Source organism: Eucalyptus grandis, chromosome 9 (assembly GCF_016545825.1).
Source record: "Eucalyptus grandis isolate ANBG69807.140 chromosome 9, ASM1654582v1, whole genome shotgun sequence".
Lineage (NCBI taxonomy): Eukaryota > Viridiplantae > Streptophyta > Magnoliopsida > Myrtales > Myrtaceae > Eucalyptus > Eucalyptus grandis.
In genome coordinates, this window is record NC_052620.1 from 19,656,796 (window position 1) to 19,675,223 (window position 18,428).

At 45.2% G+C, this 18,428-nt stretch overlaps 1 protein-coding gene and 1 pseudogene across 1 annotated transcript; one reads left to right on the plus strand and one right to left on the minus strand.

The window, feature by feature from the left end:
- The first annotated feature begins 1,211 nt into the window (after positions 1-1,211).
- LOC120288047 lies at positions 1,212-3,371 on the plus strand (annotated as a pseudogene).
- A 3,976-nt stretch (positions 3,372-7,347) lies between these two features.
- On the minus strand, positions 7,348-10,101 carry LOC104418520 (cysteine proteinase COT44). Its single transcript, XM_039301324.1, is given in 6 exon segments — positions 7,348-7,918; positions 8,096-8,236; positions 8,368-8,603; position 8,767; positions 9,391-9,465; positions 9,467-10,101. Coding segments are annotated over 6 exon segments (1,104 nt in total). The 5' UTR covers positions 9,833-10,101; the 3' UTR covers positions 7,348-7,633.
- Positions 10,102-18,428: the final 8,327 nt, after the last annotated feature.

Below are 18,428 nucleotides of genomic sequence, written 5' to 3' on the forward strand. Positions count from 1 at the left end.
ATGGTTCTTAAATTGGTGGAGAGTCGAAACATGCTGGTGTCCTGTCCAATTTCTTAGCAGTTCCACAGCCTTCTCTTCCCTTGCTGAAGTATGTGATAAGCTTCAGAGTATCATCTCAGTAATCGCTTGTCATTTCTGCAGGAGAGTTTTTACGGACTAATGCGGATAATTTTTACCTCTTTTATGTCATCGTTACTGTGTCGTGAATGTTCATTTTGTTATCTAGGTACTGACTTGTGATTTTGGATAAAACCAGTTTCTCATGGTATACGAGTCAAGGAACTTGCCTTGGCCATCCTAAACAGTTGGCAGAGCTTGATTCTTAGGACAATGCTAACAAAGTGGCACCTCCCAGGAATTTGTCAATGTTTTGAGTAGGTCTCCTGGCTCGGAAGTGCTGGATATACACATCATCCCGGGTGAAGCGCCTTCCACTGATGTAAGTACACTAATCCCCATTTGAAGCTATTCTAGGTATGTGTGAAATTTCGTTAACTGTCTGCTCTGATTTTGTAGACACAAGAAGCATGGCTGCGTTTGTACAAGATTCCTGAAGGGAACTACTGGGATTTACGAGATCACTCTTTTGGACGTCTTACCAACTGCCTCAGAATCGTCAGAATGTCCGGTGACGTCAGGAAGGATCATGCGGTCCAGCTAGTACAGTTTTTTACTCCGTAAGATTTTGGTTTTACAGAAGCTCGTCATCCCTGCAAGGCCGAACAATCATTCCATTTCGGTCAAGGAACTAAAGGAATTTTCCAACAAGTTGTTGAGTTTTCCGAGAGGTGCTCCTCGTGCAGTAGTTTTGTTCTCCAATGAGTGACGTTCTTTCCCTGAGTGCTAAGATCTAATGCGGGGTTACTAAGAGGCGACGCCTACAGCAAAGGTTGATCGTTACAGTCCCGGTCACCCAGATTTTGTGGCTATCAAGCATATTTGATCAAGCTTTCTTTGGTGTCAGTTTTTTCGGTTTACCATTCTTCCTTCCGATCTCCTTTCCTTTCGGGCGACGGGTTTTACCTTTTGAAGATGCCTTGACATCGGGACCACCTGTATGCTATGCGCATGGCAGTGCTGATGAGTGCACTATTTACCAGCAGATGATCAGGTTTATGAATCCTATATATATAGTTGCAGCCTGTGCCTCACCAAGACAGTTTGTATATATCTCTGAAGAAGTGACCTAAAGCAATTGTTACGCGCGTTGCGACATGTTTAAATTGAGAGCGAGAATGCCTCAAAAATCCAAAATTTAGTCATTATACATGAACATTATCAGTGAATTTTATGCGAAAGCACCGTTTGGGCTTTTTACCAAGACAGAGAGACGTGCGCATCTACAAAAGCCGGACGGGGGAATCCCGAAGGACAGTCGGTCGGACCCAGTCATGACTCGCGAGGAAAGAACTCCGTAGGCTGTCCTTGTATTCTCGTCATGCACCGTTCGAGCTCCTCGTCGTGCTTGATATCTCTCACCAAGGTCCTGACCTCTTACGTCAGCCAAGGCTCCCACGACCGAGCCCTCGCTCTCTTTCACCACATGCACACCTCCCTCGCCCTCTCTCTCGACCCCTTCGTCTTCTCCTCGGTCCTCAAGTCCTGCGCTGCCATCTCCCGCCCTCAGCTGGGTGCTTCCATCCATGCTCACGTCGTCAAATCGGCCATCTTGTCGAACCACCCGTGGCGTGCTGTCTCGTCAACGCGTACGGGAAATGTGTTTCTGTCTCGGCCGCCCGCCACCTGTTCGACGAAATTACCCACAGAAATGGTTTTGTGTGGAATACTATGATTTCGCTTTACTCCCACGCTAATCGAGTTGATGATGCCCTGCGGTTATTTGAGGTCATGGATGTTGCGCCTGATGTTTCCACGTTTAATTCGATCATTGCAGGATTATCGCCATCTGATGAAGGTTCTTCCAAGGCAATTATGTTTTATTGGCGAATGCGGGAATTGGATTTGAAGCCAGATCTTATAACATTGCTTGCACTATTGCCTGCAGGTGAGGGCATGGCAGCTCTGAGTTTGATTAAGGAAATCCAAGGTTATGGGATAAGAAACCACATTGATCCTCACCATCAGTTGAGAAGCGGCCTCGTGGAGGCTTACGGGCAATGTGGATGTCTTGGTTATGCCCGTGCCATTTTTTATGGTACAAAGGAGAGAGATGTGGTGGCATGGAGCAGCTTAATATCGGCCTATGCACTTAACGGGAGGCAAGAGCTGCACTGAGATTTTCGGGCAGATGGAGCAGCTTAATATCGGCCTATGCACTTAACGGGGAGGCAAGAGCTGCACTGGAGATTTTCGGGCAGATGGAGCAGGCAAGTGTGCAACCTGATGGTATCACATTTCTTGGAGTGCTGAAAGCTTGTAGCCATGCAGGGTTGGCCGACAAAGCATTGGGCTACTTTGCTAGAATGCAGAAATTCTATGGGTTGGAAGCAAGTAGTGATCACTATTCATGTTTAGTGGATGTCTTAAGCAGAAGCGGAGGTTACATGATGCTTATGAGATTTTAAAGGACATGCCAGTTAAGGTGACTGCAGAGGCATGGGGAGCTCTTCTAGGGGCGTGCCGGACTTACGGGGAAGTGGAGCTTGGAGAGATTGCTGGGAAAGCATTATCTGAGGGAGAGCCTAGTAATTGTGCTAATTATGTTTTGTTGGCCAGAATCTACTCTAGCATGGGGAGATTCGAGGAGGCCCAGAGAATTAGAAGGGAAATGAAGGAGAAAGGAGTAAGGCTGATTCTGGTAGTAGCTGGGTGGTGTGACAGGATTGATGGCATTAATTTCGAGCATTTGCCAATATGAAATTCACATGAAGAAGGTATATGACCCAGACACATACTTGTGGTGGCAAGCAGCCTCTATCTGGTTTTAACAAGGTGGTTTTAAATGGCTGAGAGCTGGATGGAAGCTTTCCTGGAGGAAATCTCTTGCGCAAAAGAAGGGAAAGTGAAGGAAAAGATGCTCTCAGCTCGAGAGATCAAGGGACGGAGAACCTGAGTTGGCGAGGGCAGTAGCATCTCTTACATGCCCACTGGTGCGGTGTTCCATGGACTTGGAAGATTTGCTTAAATGGCCTTTCGTTGCTGTGCTACGCTCATCCTACCTCGACTGCCTATAGGGATAAGGAAAGATGGCGTGTTTATCAAGAACAGAGGCAATTTTTTATCTGAATGTCGATATGCTTGTATACAAAGAGGCATGTTAGCTGTTGAAACACACATTACACATGTTACCTGCTGAAGCACACTTTGTAATGTACCTTCCGACCATTCTTGTTGCTTCATTTGTAACATTCTTATATGAAAAAGGATGAAATCCCCGTCTGCTGCACTGCAGTCAGCTCATTTTCTGATTACACAAAATCGTGGAAAGTGTCCTGTCCTTCACTTTCAGTTGAAAGTGGATACCTCTAGAGATGCACTCTGCAACTGTAAAATGGTGCTTTCGCCATACCCAACTAAGAAAGGCGAGTGCTTTGTAATTGGCTCAGAGCACCTCTAGTATACTTCTTAAGATTCTGTCATTTCATGGCGTATGAAGATAGTATAAAAAAAGATGTCGTGTCGTATTGAGACTCTCTCGAGAATTGCAGGTGCGCTCCAGCAAATTCTTGTATCTTGTGTCTTGTGTCGAGACGTCAAGAGGAGGCAGTCGTGTTGCCATCGGCGAGATAGGAATGATCGGTTCTGGTTGATCCTAAGACTAAGAATTAGACTGGACCATCAGTCCGTCCAATGTAAGAGGTCACTTTATTTTTTTTCCAAAACTCGATGCCTCATATTATGGAGGTAAAAAGCTTGTCACTTTATTTTTATTTTTTTAATTTCTTAAAAAATAATATATGTAGTTAGTTCAGTCCAGTTCCTACTTGGAACGGAAACCGAAAAACCAAACTGACACTCTCGGGAACCAGACCCAACCGGTCGGTTTGGTCTGGTCCAGGCAGTTTCCGGTTCCGGCCGTCCGTTTTGTACACCTCTTCAGCCGGACATGGCGTTTGCCCAGAAAATTGGACAAGAGGAAGCTGGACCCGACGAGGGAGCCCGGCCCGAAACGAAGACGATTTAGCTAGCGTCGAAATGATTGGGCCGGGGCTTTCGCAAGGGACAGAGCCCGAGGGATAAAGCAGGGCAGCCAAGCTGCTGCCTTTTTGCCTGTATAAGCTCCTGTCGGCGATCCGACTTGGGTTCATTGGAGACGGTCGCTTTAAGAAGATGGAACCATATCTCTCTCTTCCCCACCTCAGACGTCGGTGGGTTCGGTTCATCCATGGCATCTGCATGTTCAAATTTCTCTCCTTTTTGTTTTGTTTCTTTTTTGGTCTTTTTGCCTCGCCACACCTTTAGCTTGTTTTCGATGGGCGTACTGCGCCGTGAAAACGAGGCTAGTCATGGAGGCATAGAGTAATCGCGGTGTTAACGTGGGGGCACAAACTTTTGATCCCCTGTTGTGCCTCTAAAAACATCCTCTACAATCGGTCTTCTCGTTCCTTTTCCTTTTGCCTTTTTCCAAAACAATTTGTCGGATCTTAATTGTTCAGCTGCAAATGTTCGGGGAGGTTGATGATGATGTGTCCATGTATTGAGGTGTGGATAGCCCCATGCCCCTGCTTGCAGGGGAGAACCTACTTGGGAATTATGTCCTCAACTCATAAAAGGAAATAATTAACCGAAATCCAACGTGATATTTTTAAATATTTTTACGAGGGGTTTCGCAGAGACATTATTGCAGTCATCGGCAATTGTCTGTACTGGTGGAGGAGCAAGCAAGATGAGTTCAGATGCAAGGATAGGATTACTCGGCTTATGCAGCAGTGCGTTGCGGATGAAGATAACCCGTTCTTGAGAGAAGGGGGTATTTGGACAATCAGAAACTTGTTCGAGGGAAATACCGGAAACCAACAAGCAGTTGCTGAATTGGAGCTCTGGGGAACTGTTAAAGACACTGGAGATTGCAGAGCTTGGTCTTCGAGTGGATTTGGAGCAGAAGACTAGAAGACCAAAGCTTCAGTCACAACCTCTTTCTCACGAACATCATATAGAGCTCAAGGCCTCTGTGGCATTCGTAGGCGACAGAAACAGAGCGAATGGATTTTACCTTGGTGAATTGGATTTCTAGCCTCGGCCAGTGTGCAGATCGGAGAATAGAGGCCCTAGACGTGTTCGCAATGAAGATCAGCGCCTGCAAAGGAGTTCTGAATGAGGACCAACTACTTCAGACTTCCCGGCCAGAAAACAGGGCAGAACAGAGGAGTTTTGGCGCCGTGGTGGGAGCGGTGGAGATCGACAGCCACGGCTGGTTTCTGGCGATTGAGAACGACGAAGAAGACCTGTGACTGAGAGAAATCAGTGATGATGTTTTATACGCTTTCGGCTCCTCGCAAAATCGTGCTCTGTTTTCAGGTACACGTGTAATTAAAATCCAGAGAATTGTAATACACGTGCAATTAAAATCAAAGTACAACTTTTTGGTGAAAAATTCGGGGGCAGACAACAATTCGTGACTAATTCGGAGATCGACAACAAATTTTTTGTCAGAATCACTCGTCCGAGTAAGCACTCAACGGTCACAACGGTCACAAAGCCCTAATATTTCCTATAATGAAACTCCCGTATCTCACTTATGATCCGCTCAGAATTCTCATCTTCTTCAAGTATTTCCTAATGTTTCCTAATTTGGATTCGCACTAGCTTTCTTCTTCCCCTCCCTCTCACCCCTTCTTCGTCGCTCTCTCTCTCTCTCTCTCTCTCTGTGGCAAAACCCACGATCATCGTCTCTTCGTCTGTTCATCTCTTCAGCACTTGGCGATAATGGGGTATCAAAGTTTTCCGGCAGCGACGGTCTACTTTCGGTCTGCAAACCGTCTTTCAAAGGGGGACAGAAAGATGAAGCTCGATTTCTCATCTCTCAATCTCTTGGCAGATGTAGCTTCTTTCATCTCCGAGGGAAAGCTAAGTCTCGGGCCTTCCATCTTTGATCGCGATGGTGAGAAGAAGGTCACCCTCGTGACCACCACCACTTTTGGGCCAATCGGTGTCGGATGGATCGTTCGGAAGAAGAGATCCCCGCGAGCGCGAAGGCCGACATTCCACGCCCAGACGTCAAGTTCTGACCCATTTGTCGTTGTCCAAAACAACAAGCAAGAGCCTTCGAGAGCCGTCGCTGAGAACCACAAGAAGAGGTCGCGTACATTTGATTCCTCCGAAACCCAAGAATGGGGAAGAGTTTCCAAGAAACCCAAGAGAACTCCCCAGACGGGTCTCGCGGCTCTAATCGGACCAAGCAAATTGCCGACGAAGTACATGGACAAAATTCAGGAGATGCAAGGTCGGGATATGACGCTCGTGGTGGAGAAGACTCTTACTGCCACGGACATGAGCCGAGGCCAAAGTAGGCTCTCTATACCCAACAAGCAGATAAGGCAAGGTTTCCTGAGCGAAGAAGAGATCCGAATCCTAGATAGGAAGGAGGGCATTAAGGTTTCCCTCATTGAGCCGTGCCTCGAAGTTTCTCAGTTGCAACTCAAGAGGTGGAATTACCAGAGCAAAAATTTTTCTTACGTGTTGACGGAGAGGTGGAATGGGGTCGCGCATCCCTACGAGCGGAATGAACTCATGAAGGATGTTGTCATTCAGCTTTGGTCCTTCAGGGTGGATGGCAGCCTTTGGTTTTGCCTCAAGAGAGTTGAAGACCATCAAGGCAATGGAAAGGATGGCTGTGATCTTCCTCCTATCTCGTGAAGAAGTAATTCATGATACTTCTCTAAGTTCAACAGTGTACATAACTAGTTAGCTTTACTTTTCTTATACTTTTTTAAAATTTCAATGTCTAGGTACTTTCATTCTTTCCTATTATTTTGGGATCATTATTGGCGTCTCGATGAAGTTAGAAGTGATAGTAGCTGGGGTAGTCCTCACAGATCAACTATGGTCGACCATGATTTTTTGATGAAGTTTTTTGTTGTTCTCGAGTTTTTCTTTTTTTGTATGTTTGGTTACAGTTGGCATTTTCTTAAAATTGCGTATTGCGTTGTCTCTTTTTCCGATTCTTCCTCAACGTTGCAAAGGGGTGCTTTGCTAGCCACTTGTCATCAAACCCTTGCAAAATTGGCCAGTCTAAGTTCGTCATGGTAGCATTTGACTTAGACTGCTATTCACCAAACCAACGAGGTCGGGTTTCTGATGAATCAGAGAAAACTCATTAGCAAACCTGTAATTACCAACATCATTCCTGTCTTTGGATCAGCGTGCCCGTAGGATCAGGGGAGGTGAATTCATGCCGAGAGACAAAGGGAGTGAACAAAGTTGAGCGAGTAATAACAGAAAATAATATGTGAAAGAGAGGAGTTTCGATTGAAGACTTGAACTAGGCAATTCGAGTTACAATAACTATTACTTCTTATGGTGCAATTCTTCGGAATTCAAATGTTGATGAAATGAAAGATATTTACAGTAGAATCATAAGAAAACCGCCCGATGTGCATCCATATTCCTTTCCCCCTTCCATAAACCGACCCCCGGCAAGGAATATAACACAATTATGTGAACCCAGAGTGATCCCCGAACTCAAAGACAATCAATCTTGCACCTTTCTGTAAGTTTTCCTCTATTCCGGACTTCAAGAACTGCTGACAAGTTTGATGCCACCGCTGCTTCCCATTGAAGAATATTTACTAGGAGGGTTCTGGGTGGTCTTGACAGGGTAAGAAGCCTCCATTGCGATACCGCACTTGCCGAAGTAGTTGTTGGCCAAGTTCCTCTCCATCTTGATGTATCCGCTCTCGCCCCACTCGGCACCCCACGAGTTCCTCACAAGCCAGTAGTCGGCACCATGTTCCTTCCCATATCCGACCGCGATCACACCGTGGTCCAACGCAGTTCCACATTCGCCGGTGAACACGCCCTGCAGATTCGGCGGGGTTTAGGTTTATAGTTATAACAAGGCATTATATAGTGCCTCGAAAATTCTCTGTATTGCAGTTCCAATTTCATATCCATCATGGAATCTGGTTCTGATATAAACTGCGTTTCATTGCAGCCACAGATTGAAAAAGATAACAAAGTCTTAAAAGTCACTCACGGATTCATAAAGTTGGAAATCTCTGTTTCCAGCTTCAATGGCAACACTCACGGGTTGATGAGCCACAGCCTTCTTCAAGGCTCTCTCGTCGAAGGCCGGGACATCCTCGTACCCATCAATGCTCACCACCTTTGAGTTAACCTGCAATTTTCATTCGAAAGCCAGCAATCAGAAAATAGAAAATTCAATCCCTTCCAAAACTCAGTTCCCAAAATAGAATGATGTCGACTTCAACAACTGATGTGAATTGCGAAAGACTAGGAAGTACTGACCCCAGACGCATCACAGGTTCCATCGACTCCCAGGTAAGGGTAGTCCTCCTCAGTGTCGATGCCACCGTTGTCAATGATGAACTGGAAGGCATAGTCCATGAGCCCACCATTGCAACCGGCATCGTAGGACCGGTCACAATCCACAAGCTCTTGCTCGGAGAGGGATATGAGCTCGCCGGTGACGATCTGGTTGATTCCTTCCACGGCGGCTATGGTAGAGAAGGCCCAGCAGCTTCCTGTTAAAGATGAGGGAGAAAAACAAATTGGGTTTTCAGCTTGATGAGCTAAATTTGTGATTACTGCAGAGGCAGATCAATACAGCAAACGGGTAATCTGTAGCAGAAACGTGTTGATTTAATGCCAAAACGTTGTTCATGCATCTGAATTAATTTGTCAAACCCTCAATTGATGATGATCACATAAGCCTAATTTGATTGAGTAAACCCCAAGTGATGTAGGAAGACAACTGCATACTTCACTGGTTTTAGTCTATCCATGTGATGTCAAGACTTTTCTCTTTCCCCCTTTTTTTTCTTTTTGGCTAAAATGCGATGTTAGACTTAACTAAAAAAATGAACTTTTTTCTTGTTGCAGCGCAAAACAAACAAGATTACTAACCAAATCAGGTTCAAAATCACTAGCCAACACAACTGAACTACCTCAAAGAGATAAGGGTAGGATTTCAATTTTCAAAAAGTCATCATATCGGGTTTGATATTCAAATCGATAGGATTCGTATCGATCCATACAAATATATATACAATCAACCCACTTCTCTTCGACCAAAAAAAAAAAAAAAAAAAACCCACTCCTCCGATATTCAATTCATGCCTAAATCGATTCATAAAATGGTGGTATTTCCCATGCTCAGTGACAAGATAATAAATTATAATTAAAATTATTAAATGGAGGTTAAAGACTAAAAATGGGAAACTTCATCTCCAAGAAACGAACGTGATCCGCGCAGGCAAAGTGAAAAAGTAAGAGGGGAAAAAGCTAAGAGAGGTCAAGATGTGAAATTACCGCAAGCTCCTGGTCCTTGACCTTGTTAACGGCGCCCTTGGTCCTCCAATCGACGGCGGCCGGCAGCATGCTGTCGTCGCAGGGGCGGGAGGGCGTAGCGGTCGCTCGCGCGCCTCGCCTTCGCCACCCGGCGCATGGGGTCGCTCCGGGTGCCGAGGTAGATGGCGCGGTACTCCTCGTTGGTGAGGTCGGCGAACCGGTTCATCCCGAGGGCGTACGACCGGTTGAGGGCGGTGTGCTCGTCCACGAACCGGAGGTTGTCGCGGAAGATCTCGAACCGCCGCTCCCGCTCGCCGAGGCCGTTGTAGGCCTTGCCGTGCTTGGCGAGCCAGAGCTCGTACATGCCCATGACCTCCTCGTCAGTCCTCGCAGCGGCGGCGGCGACGGCGGCGACGGCGGAGAAGAGGAGGAGGGCGGCGGCGGCGGCGGCCGGGATCGCCATGGATGGACGAGGACGATGAAGGAGGAAGATTGGAGGAAGGAGGAGTTTGGAGAGTGTGGGAAGAAGGTGGGGTGGAAGGGGAGTTTATAAAGGCAATTTCATGGGATTTATTTAATATTTGGGTTAACTTAATATCAATGATTCAGCCCAAAAAAAGAGAAAAAAGGTGATGACAAATATGAAAAATATGAAAAATATGAACGAGGAGGTGCGCCATGGATGGACGAGAACGATGAAGGAGGAAGTTTGGAGGAGGTGGAGGAAGGAGAAGTTTGGAGAGTGTGGGAAGGTGGGGGTGGAAGGGGAGTTTATATAGGCAATTTCATGGGATTTAATATTTGGGTTAATATCAATAATTCAGAGATAAAAAGAAAAAGAAAAGTAATGAAAAAAATGAAATTTTTATTTATTTATTTTAATTATGTTTTTCGTGCAAGTTGGGGGATGACCGGTGACCAATCGGGTTTCTTTGACCGCGGTAATTAACGAGAAGTTGCTTGGTCTTTGTACTCTCTCTTTCTCGGATTTGAATCTTCCCTTTTCTCCTTTTGTTGGTGCCGATGCAACTAGACGCGAATCTCTGCAGGATTAGGAGCTCTCGCAAATACCGCAAAGAGCTTCTTCTTTTTTTTTTTTAAATAATTCTGTTGTAGGAAATTTGATTTTAAGAATTCGATGGAACCGGAGTTTTTAGTTTTTTAGATATTTTGTTTTTACATGGTTAGGATTTGAAGGGTTAATTGTATGGGCTAATACATAAAAAATCCATATTCACCTAACAAATTTACTCTAAATCAATTTTTTTTTTTTGGTAAAGGTAAGTAATATAGATAGACAAGAGAGCCAGGAGGCCATACAAAGAACAGCAGGGAAGAGCCGGCACCAAAAACTTGCACTCGAATGTCAGAGTACCACTCGAGTGGAAGGGTGCCAACTCGGAGCTGCGAGAGAAGGAAAAGGAAACAGAAAAACAGGCGCTAAAAGGGCGACGAACAGCAGCCAGGCAGAAAGCATGCCAAAAATAAACGAAGAGGGAGGGCAGAAATACAACCCCACAACACCGAGATACAACCAAATGAAAGCAGCAGCCGGGTGAACTGAAGTAGCAACAACAGCGACTAAAAGACCAAGGGTAAGACGAGATAGAGAACCACCCAAACAAGGGGGAAGAGGGGGCTACCCACGAGCATCATCAATGCAAAGAAAGACATGAACGGAGACGGCCAAATGATCTCTTCGTAGGAGGCCGAAACGCTTACTCAAAGATAGAAGGGTGGATACCCCAACTAAGCTGAAGACGTTTGTTGCGTGGGATATCCGGGACCTTGGAGAATGTAAGGGCCTTGTCTTTGACAGCTTTGATTAGATGGGCTTTCATGGCTGGGAGGGAGAGCTGTTGGTTGCGGAAGATGATATTGTTTCTCTCCTTCCAGACAAGATAACATAAGGCACCAAAGGAAAACCTAGCCATTGATTGATGGAACTTTGAATCGATAAGTGATTAATAGCCCACAAAAGGTTCACTTTCCAGGTCTGGTTTCTCCAAGGAAGATTAAACTTCGCTTGCCCAAAAGGCCGCAAGGCCGTGAGTAATGGAGCAGCCAAAGAAAAGGTGATTGATTGAATCGGTCTAATTGAACAAAATGCACAAGACACATCCGGGATTCTTCCATGGGTGAGCAACCTCACCTGAGTTGGTAGGCGATTGCGAGTAATCAGCCACAGGTGAGTTTGATAACGAGGAGGGAGAGAGGGGCTCCAAATAAACTTGTAGTGTGACTAAATGGCTTCCTCGTCCTCGGGAGATTCCAAGCGAAGCTGAAGAAGTAGGTTCCGGACGGGTGACCCACCAAACCGATCGATCATTTTCCCCATTAAGGATCGGAAGTGGCTCCTCCCAAGTCGCAATAACACCCGCAAATGAGGAAGGGGTGGACGGGGTTGCCAAACCAGTTCTAATTGTAGCAAGACGTGGAATACCAGAGCTATAGATATCACGATTAGAGAAGATCTTATAGAAAGGGCCACGTGGATGCCAATAGTCGAACCAGAAGGAGGCTGAAGAGCCATCGCCAACATTCCATCTAAACTGAAGCTGGATCAAGTCACGGAGACCAAGTAATTTCTTCCAAGCCCATGAACAGGACGTTGGCTTAGGCACTATCCAAAAATTCTTATGCTTTAAGAAGTTTGAGTGGATCCATTTACACCATAGGGACTCTTTATCAGTAAAGAGGATCCATAAGTGCTTGATCATTGCCGCCAAGTTACTTACTCGAATGGATCGAATCCCCAACCCACCTTCCTCCTTAGGTAGGCAAACATCCTCCCAAGCCACCTTAGCCCCACCTGAACTCAAGGTAGGCCCTTTCCAAAGGAATTGTCGAAAGATTTGTTCAATTCGCTTAATAACCGAAGAAGGCAATATAAAGACACTCGACCAATACACCTGGATGGAGTGGAGGACCGATTTTATCAATTGCAACCTGCCTACCATGGACAAGAATCGGTTGGTCCAAGATTGGACTCTCGAGGTGATAGTATTCACCAACGCAGCACAATCTACTTTCCTAAGTCTAGTAGAAATAATAGGCACACCAAGGTACTTAAACGGAAGAGATCCTAATTGTAAGCCTAAGGCATTTACCAGGGCATCCGTAAGAGAAGGAGGCCCTCCAGAGATAAATATATCACTCTTGCGAAGATTGGGTAATAGGCCTGACCAATCGGCAAAGAGATGGATCCCATCCATTAAGATTGGCACCGAGGTCAAGCTGGCCTTCGAGAATAATAGGACATCATCCGCAAAGAAGAGATGGAGAGCTTAGTGGCTTTGCATCTCCAAAAGTAATCGAAGCCTCGGCTTATTGATTGGCGGTTAAGGATACCAAAGTGAATACTTCCATAACGAGAGTGAAGATGTAAGGAGACATCGGGTCACCCTGACGAATTCCCCTTCCGCTTGAGAAAAAACCATGAAGCTCACCATTTAGGGAGATGGAGAACATGGGTGACCGGATACAAGCCATGATGCGGTCAATAAACACACCAGGGAAGCCAAAAGCTTTAAGGGTTAGCTCAATGAAATTCCAATCCACCAAGTCAAAAGCTTTAGAAAAATCAACCTTAACGATGCATTTAGGCCGGTGCGGTTCACGATGGAATTTCAGAATAATTCCCGGCTAGGATATTATCGTTAATCCTTCGCCTTAACAAAGGCGTTTTGAGGAGGGCTGATGATAGAAGGAAGAATGGAAGCTAACCGTTAGCAAGAATCTTGGTGATGCATTTATATATAGTGTTGCAATAGGCTATGGGGCGAAAGTCATTGACTCGTCGAGGCATTTGGGATTTTAGGAATCAAGGTGATGATAGTGGCATTAATGCCGAAGGAGTTGGCCCGAGTTGAAGAAATCGCGAACCGCCAAAATCACCGAAGGACCAACTATGTCCCACGACCGCTTAAAGAAATCTGCGTTGAATCCATCCGGGCCAGGGGCTTTACCATTTGCAAGGGAGAACATGGTTTCCCGAATCTCATCATCCGTAATAGGTCGAGAGAGGCTAAGAAAATGAGCATCGCTGATAGTATGATTCAAATGAGCACGAATATCATCGAGGACGAAGGCTTTACAGCGGGGGAAGCCGCCAAAGGTTACGAAAATGGAAGATAAAGAGTTGCTGAACTTCGGAGGGGCCGTGTCTGAGATCTCCATCCATAATTGATAATATTCTATTCCGGAGATGGCTCACGCTTGACCGAGTGATGGAAGTATTTCGTGTTTATTCACCTTCTTTAAGCCGCACTCTAGACTTTTGTCCGAGGAAGGACTCTTCTTGGATGCGAAGATCCGAGAAAGCTTGCAGGCGATCCCTCTCGTATCGCTAAAGACCTGGTTGAGCGGGTCTAATTGAATTGCATTTTGGGCAATCAACGCGAGACTTCTAGCTTCCTCCGTACGAGTTGAGATATCCGAGTAGGCTGTCCTTTGTTTAGGCCTTTAAGTCAGTACTTTAGAGCACGCAGTTGCAGCAAAGCGAATACATGGACGAGCCAACGTAGGAAGAATCCCATACCTGTGCTACCAGCTCAAAGAAGTTCGGATGGGCCATCCAAAAGTTGAAAAACTTAAAAGGCTTACGATTGTTTGGAGTAGGGAGGATCCTAACGACCATTGGGGAATGGTCCGATACACCCGCGCCAAGGAGGCCTCGAATAAGAGAATGTAGAGTTCCAAGCCGAATTTACAACAACCCCGTCGATCTTCCTTGCTTGCGATTAGGTCCGAGGAGGCTGCCCAAGTAAAGCGATTACCAACAAACCTAAGATCATCCAAGCCGCTTGAATGAGACAATTGCCAAAATCTTCAAAGGCCGGGAATCCGGTAGTTTGATCTATCCGCCCATCGAGGCATACCGAGATAGCATTGAAGTCTCCCGCAACGATCCAGGCTCATTCGTGTACAAAAAGGTCAGAGTGATTCAACTCAGCCCCACAACGGTCTTCTCAAAACAAAAGAGTGCTCCGCATAAACCACCGATAAGTAGAAGGAAGTGCCATCGTTGATAGATCTCAAGTGGCCATGAATGGCCCGAGAGGAGCAATCGGACATAAAAAAAGGGCATAAGTGGGTTCCAACCCACCCAAACTCTACCTCTTGCCGAATGCACATAATTGAAGCACCAATTCCAACCAGGAAGCAAAGCAGCAGAGATATCATGAAAAACATTAGGCGAGATCTTAGTCTCCAAGATACCAATACAGCAAATGTTATTGGTTCTCACAAAATGCCTAATTTCGGCCTGCTTAAGAGGGGTGCCGAGACCCCTAATATTCCAAACACCAAAAAACATGGGAGCCAAAAAGAAGAGAAAGTTACCTTTTCTTGCCACCTCGCTTTTTCGCCGAGGGTGGCATTAGTTTAGACTTCAAAGGGAAACGCACATCAGCTGACGCAGGTCGAAGATTTCCTTTTTGCCTCACAAGTGCTGCAAGGGTCGGTTCAGGGGGAAGATGGGAAGGGTCAGGATCCGCAGGGATGGATGACGCTACTACATCGGGAGAATCCAATTCACTTCCACTAGAACTGATCTCATCTGGGACTTCAACATTCGAAGGGGAGGCGGGATCCACCATAGCATCGCCTGGTGCTCCAATAATACCGGCTTGGGGGTTATCATCAATTCTTATCTTTAGGGGAGCAATTACCTTAGGAACAGGCTCGACCAGAACCATATCTTGAGGTTGCTTGCCACGAGAGGGAGGGATAACATTATGAACCAGCGAGTCTTGATGAATGGCAGGATTTTGAAAGCTTCTTTTACGACGAACTTCACGCCATTCATTAGTGGGCAGAGGAACAGGCCTTCTAGCGGGTGTATTGGCGGCTTTAGAGAGACCGGGATAGCAGGATCAGCACATCGATGGCCAAAACAAACACATGATGGGCAAAGGGAGGGAACCCATTCGTAATAAACAGACACAGAGCGGGGCTCATCATTTAACGTGAATTCAATCACTTCAGGGAGAGTAGTCGAAGCATCAATCTCCACACATACACGGGCAAAAGCCACAACAGTCATTTCTTCAGTTCGACTATCCACATAGAGAGGCTTACCTAGAGCACTAGTAAGAGCACTAATACCCGAGGCGACCAAAGAGACCGGAACATTTCCGAGTCGGACCCAAATAGGGACTGAACGTGGCGGCCTTCTGAGTTCCATCGATGGATACCATTGTTGGAAGACCAAGGGAATCTTGGAAACCATAATCGGTTCTCCTTCAAGAACCTTCCGCCTAAAAGCACGATCTGGTATATGGAAGAAGTAGTAACCTAGATCGCGGGTATTACTTCAACTAGCCGGTGACCCCAAGCAAAGCCGAGCAGCCTTTTGTCATATCAAGGGGGAGTCTCTTCCCAATATAATGGCCAACAAGGCATTCCTCCCATTTTGGGTGAGCAGCTTGCATAATCTCCTCAGAGATTTGCACAACAATTTTATTATCAATAATGGTAGGAGGAAAATAGGATAAGCTATATCCTTTGTACTCGACGAGTAACCGCCGCCCAAAGAACAGGTGGGGGAGGGTGAGAGCTTCAGAGAAGAGCCTTGTTGAGCGACAAAGCCTTACCGAAGTGGAAGTCGATCCTTGATGAACAGCAGTGCGCTGAGCTTGAGGAAGACGATAGGAAGGCACGGGAGTACCACTTGTGGCTGAACCTTTAATCTTTCCATTCGGAATCATGGAGGTGGAGGGGTTCGCACCACTAGGTTGAGAGAAAGGAAGCCCATCATTGAGAGAAAGGAAGCCCATCAAGATCTAGTCATCATCGACTATTTATGTGACACATCATCACTTTAGTAATTTCTTAAGAAAACTGAATAGAAAGACTAATTATAATTCCATGCAAAGATTTAGTACTAAATTAGCAATATTGAAAATTTTAGGGTTGTATCCATACAATAAATCTAGCATTGATTAAATAATTTTCCCATGTTTATCATTAGAGCAAAAGTTGACACTTTTTTTCATTTGAAAAGTGGGTTAATTTTTGTCATAAGACATAAGTTGGTACGTTTTTTTAGAACTTGTCCAAGAGGATGAAATCAAAGAATAGCCAATAAATTAGACAACCAACCCTCTAGAAGATGTAATTTTCACTTAAGATAAGGAATAGCATTAGCTTGAGTAAACGGTTATATTTTCCGTCCTACATTAAACTTAAAAATGAATCTCATGAAAGCATGGTCGAGTCTAAAAGTCTTTATTAGATCTTAAGTCGACAAGTTTTCACATGATGGTTTATGGGAATTCAATCCTTTTAAAAAATCTCCATGGTCAACCGAGAATGCATCAACTTCACGATTCCTCCCAAGTTGAGGATTACTTTCCTAAGGATCGGGTCGGAGTAGCGGATTGTGCTGGAAACGTGTTGGAAACACCATTCACATAGAAATTTTCACAAATCTATTACGTAAATAAATGGAAAAACGATTTCTAGAATTTCGTGATATCAGAAAAAATCTCTATCGATCTTCAAGTCGCTAAAGCATAGATCTCATTTCATGTGCTCGCTCTTGATCGGCAGCAACACATTCACAAAGTGTAAGGCATCCTCGTTTTCGAAACCTTTTGTGCCAAAGACTCGAGGATTTTCTATGGAGAATGTTTAGTTGTGGGAGCTGGGGTTTTTCTCTCGTACGACGATAACTTTTTTAATCAAGTGGAGCATAATTTATTTTCCAAATATTTTTCTGACGGAATTATTCTATTAGTGTATATTTAACTAGTCGTATTATTTCGAGAATCAGTAGATGTTAATTGATTGAGACTATAAATTTGATCTCATCAAGGTTCGTAGAACCCAAATTGCAACGAACGGAACCAAAATTCATAATTTGATTTCAAATTAATCTATCAATAAACCAAATCCTTTTTGTTTCAATTTAAAAATTGCTCACACGATTGTATTTCCTTCCAAAATTATGAAATCAAAAGAAAAATGATAAGTTTTAGAAAATTAGAAAAATAGTTACTAAAGGTATTATCTATCGCTGAAAGATCTTAAGTGTTAGATACCAATACAGTTCAATTTCAAATGTTGATTAAAAAAAAAGGAAAAAAGAAAAAAGAAATAAAAGAGAGTAAATATCACACCAAACATACTCTAAAGAAACAAATCCAAGACGGCAAGCCCCCGAGACATTGCTTGCACTAACTTTTACCATTCTTTATTGACTTGCTACCCCAGCTTTGTCACGTCTCTGTGTCACGGCCCAAAAGAAAGCCCATCCAAGAGGGTTCTAAGGGGCCATGACACATTCGTGGATCAAGCAACTCTCGGCTTGTATCCCCGAGACCTAGAGTTTTTTCGAGTATTCTAGAATACTCCTGGGGGCGGACGAAACGGTAATTGTATTCGTATGTAATAAATGCGGGTAGTTGGTAGTTGGGGAGATTTAATCTCCACCATTAGATCGAGGAGAGAGATCTACAGATGGGCGCTTTGCCTTGTCTTTGTATAAATAGAGGTCTCCCGCCCCTCATTGTAATCATCTTATTCACAAGTAAATACAATCCGTGAGCTTCTCTCTCTAGAGTTTCCCTCTGATCCTTGTGAGTTGAGTGTGGAAAGGCTGACTTGAGAGAAATTCCTAAGGCCGCACAGCAAGGGGAACGCTAGATTGATTGGCCCGTGACAAGTGGTATCAAAGCAAGATGTTCCAAGCGCAATGGTTGATCCACGATCTGATGAGGTGCTCGCCATGGGTGGTGACTGCATTGATCGTGGGAGGAACGCTGAGAAGGGCGCTGCTAAGGGCAAGAAGACCCATGGTGGTTCGAGTTCAAGGGATCCAACGGAGGATCTTACACACCCGATGACGAAGCTAGAGTTGTTTGTCACCGATGTCCAAGGATCGGTCGACGACCTGACCCAGATCGTGGACGGAATAGACGCCGGAAGGGAGGAGCTCGTTGCTGAGGTGCAAGAGCTCAAGACCGGCATGGGAGAGCTCTGACACGAGTTGCTGGGACCCTACGAGAAGAACTCACACAACAAGCTGCGAACCCCGGAGGCCATGATGGTTGCCA